Source organism: Hyla sarda, chromosome 10, assembly GCF_029499605.1.
Source record: "Hyla sarda isolate aHylSar1 chromosome 10, aHylSar1.hap1, whole genome shotgun sequence".
In the NCBI taxonomy this organism is placed as follows: Eukaryota; Metazoa; Chordata; class Amphibia; order Anura; family Hylidae; genus Hyla; species Hyla sarda.
In genome coordinates, this window is record NC_079198.1 from 97434113 (window position 1) to 97446905 (window position 12793).

The 12793-nt window shown below is 43.2% G+C and overlaps 1 protein-coding gene across 5 annotated transcripts in view; it reads left to right on the plus strand.

Moving 5' to 3' along the window:
- The window catches only part of SAMD11 (sterile alpha motif domain containing 11), a 175729-nt gene that overhangs the window by 115921 nt on the left and 47015 nt on the right, over positions 1 to 12793 (plus strand). For all 5 annotated transcript variants that reach the window (XM_056542507.1, XM_056542505.1, XM_056542506.1 and 2 more), the window contains one exon: positions 8268 to 8360. In XM_056542507.1, coding sequence (XP_056398482.1) covers positions 8268 to 8360 — 93 coding nt within the window. The remainder of the gene's footprint in view (positions 1 to 8267; positions 8361 to 12793) is intronic.

Below are 12793 nucleotides of genomic sequence, written 5' to 3' on the forward strand. Positions count from 1 at the left end.
CTCACTGCACACAAGAAAGTGAAGCGGAGACGCGCTGACAGGGGTGAAGTTGGCTGTGAAAAATTGAGACAGAGTGAGTGGTTAAAGGAGACGGTCACAGCAGGAAGAGCAAAAAGCCGAATTCTAGCAAGGGCTGCAGAAAGGATGTTTGTGGCTCACACACCAGTAAAGTTTTTGTAGGACAATGTAATTGAGACACTCCAGAGACAGGGCTGTGTGTGGCGAGCCAAGCAGTCAGAATAGATGTCTAGAAGGTCTCCAAGATCTTGCAAGATTAGACAGTTGCATCTGATGGCCTAGACCTCCATATTGGGTTGGGATTGGTGTTGACAGATGTGCATTGGGACTTGGTTACATCTCTGAGGTTTTTGCAGCTTTCAAGGTGTTACTGTCATAGACCAACTGTATATACAGCAGGACTTGTCATCCTGCCTGTCTCTCTGCAGTCATCTTCAGGTTGGTAACTTGTCTATGGTCATGTCACCGCTTTACGCTTGGCTGCTTGACCTTTTTTCTTGCCCCCTTGCATTGCATCACCTACACCTACAGCTTTGCTGTCAGCACCGCAGCTGTGTAGAAAGGACTGAGTGCTAGCTAAACCTGAGCCTTGAATATTTTTACCTTATACAACCCTATGACTTCCTTTCCTCTATGCGAACATTTAACTATCGCTCTTTTTTCCACAAACATCACCTGTTTCCTTATTGATGTGATATCTGAATTATTCCCCCCCCCCACTGTAAAGTACTAGGACCAAGTGATAAAAAAAAAGTTCATCTACAGTTCCTGCTCAGTCGCACTTAATCACACTAGTCTTAAATATAGGATTTTCTTTGTTAAAGACTTTGACAGTGACTGTATTTTTGTGACTTTGCCTGTATGGGACAATCTACAAACAGAGAGTCTTATGATATTGATTGACACCGTGTTGTATTATCTCCATGGTGCTGAGTGTAATGTCTGTCCTCACCCATAGCCCACACGGCCTACAAAGTAAACTGCTAAGGTTGACCTCGCACTGTTAGTGCACCCCATAACTCTAAACCCATTTATCTCTATCTGCATGGTACTTGATCCTGTGCCACAAGCACTTAACTAAAACTTGCACATTTTCCTGTACCCGTAATGTAAATATAACCCATGGGTCATTAACCTAGTGTAAAGCTGGCCAATGTTGGCCTATGTTTGAAATTTATACGTGAAAGATTGTTCACAGTGACCAATGACAAACTATTGTCTGCTATAAACGTGATCAGCCAGGTCGAATTTCTGTGGCCGTAGTCGGCAGAAACAATGTATTGTATGGCATGAGTGGTAAAATTCAACCAGTCATTTGCCACTTTTCACAAGCTTACCAGCTTATCTAATGGACAATTCTGGCCGATCAAAGTCCTATGTGTGTGGCCATTTTAAAACTTTATGACCTAAAGCCAGTCTTACACTAGTGTAATCCAGCCTGACAATGGGTCTGATCACTTAATCTGACAGTTGTCAGGTGGGGTCATCATACCCGCTGTCAGGCCAAGCCAAAAAATGCATCCAAATGAAATTCTTCTCAAAGTGGTTGTTTACAGACAGTAATATATTGCTTCTAGCTGTACTGCAAGAAAACAGAGGAGATATATTTAGGTTCACTGTCCCTTATTTTTCTCTTATAGTATCTTATTGTCTTATCTTGTGACTTTCCCAGGGTATGTCCCTTGAGCCCCATCTCTACAATTATTATTATTATTATTTTTTCCTCTCTCCTCCATTTTTGCCGCCTCCCTGCCTTCTCCCGTACGTGTCTTTCCACCCCCTCCTCTCCGCTTCCCTGGTCCTCATGAAGAAGACAGTTTGAAAGCTTTCCGCTTTGCTCTGGGCAGAGTCTCGGCTCTTGGAGCCAATCAGTGGCGGCTCTTCAGCCCCAGTGGGGCTCGGCAAACATTAGATCAATAAGTTATTAGCACCATTCTGTCAGCTGTAATGTGGAGATTGATTGTGCGGGAGCCCTGGTTTGCTGGCTGCCACTTCCCCAGCCTGATGAAGATGACAGATTAAGGGAATAAGAGAAGGGAATTAAGAAGCCTGTGCCATCAGATGTGTCATGGACAGGAGATGTGGTGGCCCCACTGATTGGTGGCTTATGCCAAACTCTGGAGTGTGCACTTTGGGGCGCTTAGCACATAGATGGGCTCAGTGGCATAGCTCTCTAAAGTCAGTGTGGTTAAGTGCTGCCTCATTAGCTGGGCACAGGCGCGATGTGCTGCTGCCGCCTTCTAATGCTTGCTCCCGCAGCTGTGTTTGCCCTGCAGGTTGCTCCTTAATAGCACAGAGAGCTCCACAGAGAACCAAGGAAAGGAAACACGGTTGTAAAAAGAAACAGGCAGTGAGAGGAAGGGGAGAGGCGGCAGAGTTTTAGATCAAGGGGAAAAAATGAAAAAAGATATGGGAATTCAAGGAGACGAGAAAAATAAAAAGCAAAACAGAAATTGTATGTGGAAGGAATAATGAACGTGGATAATAGGGGGGTTGTGTGAAAGTCGCTGCTGACTGGATGATTATTACAACCGTACTAAATTCCGGTTTGGTCCGATGAAGTAATGCAAAGATACTGTCCCCAACCAGATGGCAGCCCCCAAGCTTAATTGCCGGGGGGATTATCTGATATTATACTGTTTCAGTTGTAGTAAAATGAAACCAAGCAAACCTCCATTATGAAGCTTTCTAAGCAATGACTATGAGAAAAAGAGGAACACAATAGCGCCCCTGGTGAAGTGCGTTAGGCACAGGTAGGGAGATGCTTGTAGTAACACTCACCCTGTGGTGTTGCGCTCAGAGCACAACATCTGATAGCGCATGTGTCATAGAGCGGGATCCTGCAGCTTGATTCCCCCGATTCCAGGCAGCGTCTGGTCCGGTAATAGGACCAGGTCCTGTAAGCACACGGCTCCCCTACAGATACAGACTGACTACCTCAAGGGATCTGGCGCTTGGAATAAGTTCCGTTTTTGTTTCTTCTGCTGCCTAAGCAATAACTATGGTTGTGCTACCAATGGTGAGTGTTGACTTTGTAAGGAAGGCAGGTAAATTCTCTCCAAATTGCAAGTGCTGACTTCCTATTTACATCTTGTAGATGGATAGCCATGCTGGAGATTGTTGTTGAGTGCCTGTTGGGAGGCAGTAGATTTCACATTTTTGTATAAGTTTGTAGCCTCACGTGCACTGATTCTATTTGGTTGCTATGCTCCCCGCCACCCATTCCCAAGATATAGGCATTTTTATATTTGCTTGTCTATGAATAGTCAGGTGGGAGTTACCGTAATTGAGTATAATTCACACCCACAACAAGGATACAGCTCACCATATTAGGCCAATGCTCTGAGGTTATTGTTAGGGAGGTACAGAGAAAGCCCATGGATTCACACCCCTTCAGCTTCATATTCACACTTCCTTGAGCCTGATTCACACCCTCTCAAGCTCATATTCACACCCTCTGAGCTGGACTTACACGCCCCAGGCCTAGCATTTACACCTCCTAAGCCTAATTCGTGCCCCATGAGCCCCTATTTTTAAACCTGGGCAACAAAACAGCTAGACAAAATTGATGCTTAGTTTTTAGTTTAGATTTTTTTCTGTACTCTTTTAGAACTAGTATGTTACCTTAGTGTACCTGTTTATTTTTAATGAATAGTTATTTAGAATTGGTAATATATAGAGAGCTACTAGAATAGAACTACTTTTAGTCTCTACCTGAGGGGCCTGGGCAGATTGGCAACTCTTGTTTAATGCCATTTCTTGGTTTTCATTCCAGGAACGAAAAGTAGTGATATTGCTAAAATATATATATATAATATATATATATATATATATATATATATATATATATATATAATGTGTTTAGAAAAAGAACCAGTTTCTCGCCATTTAAATCCAAGTCTGGGATCGGCATGTCCCTTGGAGAGGTTTAGCCCTGATTGAACGCTTTCCCGTATCTGCAATCTGTGCACCAACCTTTGGCTTATCTCGCAGGCAGCCATAAGGCTTACACAGTAACAAACACAGAGCATAGCTGTACACAAGCTTCTCATAGGGTTCTGTGTTAGCATTATTCATCTGTGGATGGTACGCAGGGCTCCTCAGTGAGGATAAAGCTTAGGGAGCTGTGCTATACCTAATGAAGGAAAAAGTCAAAGCGCAATTCCTCCAAGAATAAAAATAAACAGTAAATAGATTTTTATTTTCATTACTATTTAGCTATTTTTTAGTCATATCTGTTTTGGGGACTGACAGGTAATGTTATCACATTTACATCTGTTATGTGATTGACCCAAAACTTTCCAAGACTCCCGAAGGGTAAATCTTATAGTAAAGTATGGTTAAGCTGGATGATAGGCCCCATGCTTGGCACTAGAAACCGGTATACATAAGAGATGACCAAAGAGGACTGATGAGCTCAAGACTTTATCCTTACGTAGGTTTTTGTAAGGGGTAGTAATACTCATTGGGTTGGCATAGAAAACTAATTCTGCCTATTCACCCAAGGTTCACACGAAAGTACAGTAGTATGTTAGTCATAGGTGTCATGAAATCAGATGAATTGACATCACAGTTGACATTCTTCAATATCCATTAAATATACCTCCCCTTCAGCGACATCTTAATTCTACCGTAACCTGTAACATTGAGTAATGCCGTGAGAAAATGCGACATGTCATCTGCCCTCTAATCCATCACTGCTGGCCTCCCAAACATACTCCTGTGGCAATGCTAGGGCCAATTCCGTAAATCATTCTAGAGATCTGGGACAGGACTTCTCATAGCTGAGCCAGAGCCTACCCCTATCCCACACACATCTGCTCTGCTGCAAGCCGATAAACACAAGCTGTTAGGAGACCATATCCTGGGCACAAAATGGGCATGTGTGCACGTCAAGGTGCGCCGAGCTCATGTGTCGCAATACAGCAAATGCAAAACAAACAGACTGAAATAATACCAGTAACCCATGGTACTGAATAGCTGTACCAACATATAAAACAATTCAGGCTGCCTACCTCTGCCAACAAGCCAGATTACATAGTGACATAAATGACATGTGCTTCTATGATTAAGGTCCAGATACTGTTTGTTTGTTCTGTTTTAGTGTATATACATGAAAAAAAACATACCAACGATTCCTAGAAGTCATTTTTTTTATATTTTGGCCCAAAAAAGCAAAAATGCCTTCCAATACCATACAAAGTAGCCTTCTTCCAGAAGGAAGAGAGCCTACTCTCTGGTGCCACCTACTGGAGCACCAGAGAGTAAGCTCCTTTCCTTCTGGAGAAGGGTCCATTTACATATTTTTTTCCTAGTTGAACGTTCGCTACCAATAATACTCCACACACCTTTTTTTCTCCTAAAGTTCAGTAGTGTGTTTCACGAGCAGAAAGCATACACTGAGGGAGGGACATCCGCCTGATAGTCCACATTTGCCTAGAGAGCCAGGTATGCATACTCCACCACTGCTTCTATTTTCTTCCTACGCTTGTGGTCAATCATGCAAAATAGATTTTTTTTAATGTATTTTATATTATATTTTATATATTTATTGCCTGTTTTTACTTTCTTGCTACGTCATAAATTCCAGAGATTCATTAATTTGTTGATCTGTAGAATAATGAGATGGTTGGGAACCATGAGGTGTGAACACTAGGCTAGGAGAGTTATTAGAATCTTATTAGCACACCCCCTCAACATGATCCCTCCCCCTCGGCTTCATATTTACCGCACTCCCTCCTGAGCCTACCATTCACACTTTTTTGCAATAAAGTTCCCACCCACCTGACTATTTAGTAATAAGTACAAATAGTAAACCAAATAGTAAAAACCCTCTATCTGAGGTGTAGCAAGAAAGTAAAAACCCTGTTGAAATTGCGGCACCCAAGGCTATAAAATTATATAAATGATTTAAAAACATGACATTTTTCTTAAATAACTAACCTATAGTTCTGTCACTGGGATATACAATGACTTGTTTTTATACTTTCACACTAGAAGGAGCTATTCAGCTTAATTTGTGAAAGACTGTGAAAACCCAAGAATATATCCGCACTCACCGCTCCATAGGCGACTCGATGCTCCTCAAACCGGGGCTGACCGGGGATAGGGGCTGCAGAGATGAGTGGCGCTCAGGGGCAAACTACTGGTGTTTTCGCGCAAACAAGCGCTTCATCCGGCCTCAAGGCCGGATGAAGCGCTTGTTTGCGCGAAAACACCGGGAGTTTGCACCTGAGCACCACTCATCTCTGCAGCCCCTATCCCCGGTCAGCCCCGGTTTGAGGAGCATCGAGTCGCCTATGGAGCGGTGAGTGCAGATATATTTCTGGGTTTGTCACAGTCTTATACATTGATACCTACCTGGTAACCTGTTAATGGCCGGATTGATCAATGCCGTCTCAGCATCCACTTTCTATATTTATTAATTTGTGAAAGCCCTATAGTGTTTGTATAGTATAGTATGGTGTAAAGTTTGTCTTTTGGGGTCAAGGAGCATCAAGTTTTTGTGGACTCTCCTAGCGAACTCTGTCGTGACAGGTCTTCATCATGTGACTCCATAAATCTGAGAAATGTTCCCATTGACACCATTTGCACGTGGGTGGCCTGGAAATTATTGCCATTATTCAGAATTATACTGTGTATATGACAGGTCCGAGCTTTAGTATTAGGGGCATCCATCATGAGCTGCGCAACGTTTCTACGAATTTGTCGCAGACACTGCTCAGCTTGATGACATTCATGTCTAGCGCAGGACCTGTCCTCACGAAAGTATTGCGGCGCACACTATGGCGGAAAGAGAGCGAATCATCTCTGTTTGTGTTTGTCAGGAGCGGGTGACTGTGTCGGTCTGTGTGTGGGTAGCTTCTGGCTGCCTCTCCAAGCCTGTAGGTTCCTGCCCTTCCTTGTCTGTAACGTTCCTGGCAGGAGCACACGCTGAAGGTTGAATGGCGATTTGCCAGTATTTGTGTTTGCAGAAATCGTGACCGAGCACACTGTCTGTGACTTTGTACAAACTTTGCCCGTGCTTGTTTGTCTGCCCTCTGTGCCGCAACAGAACTTTACGAGACGCATGCTGTAAGGCTTGGCCAAATAGAGTTTGCCAGCTTCTTTATATTATTATTATTTATTTATTTTTTTCCCATAATATATAACCACAAGCATCCGCCATCAATGTTCCCTGTAGTTGTACGAAAGGGAAATGTCAATGCGCCCTGTAGCAGCTTCAATAGCAAAGCTTTTACAAGAAAAGAAAAAAAAAAAAACACTAAGGAGCGCTGGGCAGATAAGAGTTAATCTTTCCAATGACCCAGAACAATAAGCACAATTGCCATAAATCTAGTAATTGTGAAAAACACGTCTTCATTTATGCAGACGCAGGAACAGGGTATAATTGGCGTGCGCCGTGCGCCGCTCATGCACAGCGAGCCCTTTCACTGACAATAGCGTGTTCCTGTAAGATGCTGCATCTATTCTATAACAAGCTCTTGATAGATGAGAATTTGAAGCTTCCAATGACAGCCTGCCTCTTCCTTCCTGCCGTGTGCAGCAGTATCAGGCTCCCAGCCTCCCCCAACCACATAATAGGAGGGTATTGATTGGAAATCTGTGCAGGGGGACGCTGTAATTGTATATTAGATATTTGCGTTGGCTCGCAGAGCTTCACTAATGCAAAAGAGTCTGACGTTTCCGTAGCATCCGCAAGCAGAAGGGCAGAGAAGTGGAAGAGACAGGCAGGCACGGCAGGCGAGACAGTTGCGAAGGCAGAGAGAGGGAGAGAGAGACAGCCAAGGAGACGAGGAAAAGAGGCAGGGAGCGCAGGGAATACGTAGACCAGGCAGCTGAGGGCTCTTGTAGAAGCATTTGGAAAATAGGCTGAGGAGAATCTCCAGCTCCTTTTGTAGTTGTTCAGCATCAGGGGTTGAAAGCTGTGGAAACACACAGGGGACAGATGATGAATCTCAGTAAGAATAACCTGCGTTTAATATTTTTATGGCTCCAAATCATTTAATTGATTCCCTCCCTGGCTGACGCACCACACGGGGGGTGACGGGAATCATTGTTGTCTTAGTGGGTTGCTAGTCCGTTGCATGATTTTGTTTTTTGTGTTTTGTTTATAGTCTTTTTTATTTTTATTCCCCGTTTCCTCAACCCGCTCACCGGTTTAAGCCGTGCCATATATCATTCTGTCGTGCCTATTTATTGGACTTTATCTTACGTTTTCGTTTTTTTTTCCCTATTTTTTATTCTAGATGACTTTTTAGGCAAGAAGCGAGAATGCTCTCCCAACAGTAACAGCGAGTGCCCACTGGAAAGCAAGAAAGCCAGAAGCGAGTCACCGAAGGGTAAGTGGCACCCCGTGCGCTTCCTTAAAGCTGATTGCAAGTGGGGTGGGAGTGAAGGGAGGGTGGGGTGGTGGTTGGGGGGGTAGTTGTAGAGGGGCGTGGATGGAGGGAGGGAGAGTTGTCAAGGTGATGTGTTTGTGAAGTGTCAAAGTGTAACGGGAGGGAGGAGGAGAAGGGCAACGGAGTCGATAAGAATGGCTCATTAGCCCACCCTCTCATTGCTATCAGGGACATCGCTCCTCCGTGCCCTAATGATTTGCTCTGCATGCAGATGGGTGTTAATGAGGCGGCTAAAACTTTACATGATGTCAGCCCAGACATTAAGCTGCGATCCAATCCATTCTGAGCTGCCAACAAGAGACTGGATGAGGAAGGGCAGTGTCAGAATGAAAGGGCTATTGGCAGCTGCTGCACTCAATGTATACAGATCTATGGGTGAATTCTCAGTAGCGCTTCCTTCCCCCCCCAAACCTCCGCCCGCAAATTTATTTCACTTATTTACATTTTCGTAGAACTCTTGTCCTGTTCATTAATCCGTATTGACAAGAGGCTCCCGCAACTTTTCTTGCCCTTGGACCAAATTGAAATTTGCGAATTGGCTTTGGAACCTCTTTCTAATTTTAATTATTTATTTACTTATTTATTTATTATTTCATTCATAAAAAAAACTGCAGCCCTAAGAAAAACATATTCCAAATGATGGGTGCCTTATCATTTTGCCAAATTGGGGCATGAACCCTTTTTTTTAAGGTTTGCACCCAATTTGGGACCCACAGATATGGCCTTTTTTTTATTTATTTATTTATTTTTTTTACGATTTTGCCAACTTTTTGTAAATTATTCACTTATATTTACAAACATATCCACACATTTTAAATTTTATTTTGGGGGGGAAAAAAAAGTGCACAGGATGCCAGGGGCGCGGAAAGTATTTTTTTTTTTTTTTTTTTTTTTTTTTTTTTTTTTTTTTTTTATTTTTTTTTTAGCTTCCTGTGTTAGTTTCTAGAAATGCAAACATTTTGTATATGTGAGAAATAATAATTTGTGGTGTAAGGGTGTGTTCACATGTAGCATTTTGGTCAGTTTTTTTTAAGCCAAAACCAGGAGTGAATCCAAAACACACAAAAATGTTCAAACCTTTCTATTGAGAGATTTTTGCTCCTGGATTTAGTTGAAATACTGACCATAATACTGCGGCCTAAAAAGAACATTAATGTGCAAAAGCGTTAAAACCAACATCCGCATGGATCGTGCTTATATATCTAAAGAAATGTTTTAACTCTTGATGGTAATATGGTTTAAAATGTAGTTAACTCCGCAACATGATGGAACGTATATCTGTAGCAAATCTTAATACTAATTGTTCAGTGGTCCCCAAACTGTGGACCTCCAGATGTTGCAAAACTACAACTCCCAGCATGCCCGGACAGCCAGCGGCTGTCCGGGCATGCTGGGAGTTGTAGTTTTGCAACATCTGGAGGTCTATAGTTTGGAGACCACTGCTCTACATATATCTACAACAGCAATGTATGAGTCTATAGCAAATGAATCTGTTTACACTGGAAGTTCCTTGGCTGTTTACGATAAGAATATTACAGTCCGCCATGTTATTCTTGCTGCCAGAAACAAGAAATACCCGACAGACCCCATTATCAGTCAATGGGATCTACCAGGATTAGTTTGTTGTCGTGGCTCCTTTAAGAAGGAAAGCCAGGATACTAGTGTGAACAGAGCCTAGTAAGACATCATGGAACCATAAGTACCATGATAATATCTTTACATCTTTACTTACTAAACCTTTTGGATTTGAGAAAACCGCCACCCAGGTCCTCACGTGGTTAATTACGCCGCGCTCGCAGCCAGGGTAAAAAAAAAAAACAAAAAAAAAACCTAAATGATAAAACCTAGCAATTAATTCTCTAAGCTTCTGTTCACGCTACCAAACAAAATTAATCAGAAATAATTAGTGTTTTTATTTTCGGAGTCTCTGTAGATTCCTTCCTTTGTTTTGAGGTCTCCTCGAATCTTTCTCATTATGAGACGGCCTCGGCACATTGAACCCAGTCGGAGGCCTTGAAATCTTTGACGTTAACCCCTTTTCTTGCCGGACCGTTAAAGGGCGGCTCTGTATGCAGGTAAAAATCCAACCACACTATATCGGTTTAGAAAGATTTCTTTCTATGGGAAAAATCCCTAACCACAGCAAAGTGACTGACAGATTCGGCTCTGCTACATCTACTTTGTGTGGAAGTTATCTCCTGGTTTTTGAGCGTCTTCTCTCTCAATCTTCCCAATATAGGGGTCATTTAAAGAAATAGATTGAAATTATTATTTAAACTACCGTACTTGCCATCGGTCCAGGGTCAGACTCATCGCTGTTGACATCCGGTTAGGTCAATCCTGGAACCAATTGTACAAAATTTAATTTCACCAAAACAAAGAAAAACACACAGTGTGAGAAGACAATAATAGACATAGTAATAGATAGTGCTGGGCGGTATACCGGTTCATACCGAATACCGAAACTTTTTTCCCTCACCATATTAATTTTTCCCATACCGCAATACCGGTTGGGCCCCTCCCCCCCTCGAAGGACTTAACTGTCAACCGCAGCGCACTGTCCCCACATCGGCAAACCAATCATATGTGACCCGCCGACGCTGTTCTGCTTCTCTCCCCCCCCCCCCCCCCCCCCGATCTTACATGCGCTAAGCCTTTCACCGACCGAGGCGGGACATCGCTGCGGCCGGTGATAGGCTGAAGGCTCTGTAACGTTCCCATCCCCAGCGTTAGGCCTTTACCAGAGCAACGTGGGAAGGTGAGTTAAAGTTTATTTTTTTTGTTTATTTTTGCAGCCCGGGCACAAGGAATATGTAGTACAGTACAGATTTCCAGCGCTGGCGGCCCACAACTCACAGGCAGACGAGGTGACATATGATTAGTTCCCCGATGGGGGACAGCGCAGCGCTGGGCTGATAAACCGGGGGGGGTTAGAGAAGCAGAACAGCACCCGCGGGTCACATGATTGGGGGGTGGAAAATAACGTTAAATACCGTGGAACCGCCATAACTTACAAAAATACCGTGATAGACATTTTTGGTCATACCGCCCAGCTCTAGTAATAGACCAATGTTTCCCAACCATTGGGCCTCCAGCTGTTGCAAAACTACAATTTCCAGCATGCCCGGACAGCCTTCGGCTGTCCGGGCATGCTAAAAATTGCAGTTTTGCAACAGCTGGAGGCCCTCTGGTTGGGAAGCACAGACCATGCAAAGAGTTAGACTCCAGTGAAAAACTCTTTTAGGTGCAGCGGCGACCAGGCTCCTGGGATCTATCCAACCCTGCATTAAGCATTCAGTTCAAACCAAGCCATTCCTTTAGGGAATAAGATTTCCAGGAACGGGATGGTGAATGCATTACAGATATACATTACTTGTACAGTGATACTGATGATAGTCACGTTTAAAAAAACAAAACAATAAAAAATCAGTGATTTTATTTTTAAACCTGCGCACATTTGTATTCTCCTATAGAATTCTATGCAGTAAATAACCACCTAGGCTATGTTTACACAGCAGAATTTTTGCGGAATGTCTGGCCGGAAAACATCCGGCAGACATCACGCAAACAGCGGTTGCCAGCAGAACATGCAGGCGCTAGGACCGCTTGGAAATTACGCCAATGCATTTCCGAGAAGATGCCGCAGAAGGAATTGACAGGTCGTCAATGCCGTGCGCGCGGTGCAGCAGAATCCCATTGAAAACAATGGGAGCCTGCTGCAACTGAACGGAATTTTTTTCCAGTGGAATCCTGCTGTGTGAACAAAGCCTAAATGAGACCCTCACACAGGAGGATGAATCAGGAAGTTATATTCACAGATTTTTCTTTTTTGGGTGGGGTAATGCTATGTGATATAGAGACCACAGTGGCTATACTATATTACCAGCACTCCGTAACCTATTGTAAGGTTAAAGGGGTACTCCGGTGAAAAACTTTTTTTTTTTTTTTAAATAAACTGGTGCCAGAAAGTTAAACAGATTTGTAACTTACTTCTATTAAAAAATCTTAATCCTTCCTGTACTTATTAGCTGCTGAATACTACAGCGGAAATTCTTTTCCGTTTGAAACACAGAGCTCTCTGCTGACATCATGAGCACAATGCTCTCTCCTGACATCTCTATCCATTTTATGAACTGTCCAGAACAGCATATGTTTGCTATGGGGATTTCCTTTTACCCTGGACAGTTCCTAAAAATGGACAGAGATGTCAGCAGAGAGCACTGTGCTCGTGATGTCAGCCGAGAGCTCTGTGTTTCAAACGGAAAATAATTTCCACTGTAGGATTCAGCAGCTAATAAGTACAGGAAGGATAAAGATTTTGTAATAGACGTAATTTACAAATCTGTTTAACTTTCTGGCACCAGTTGATTTTA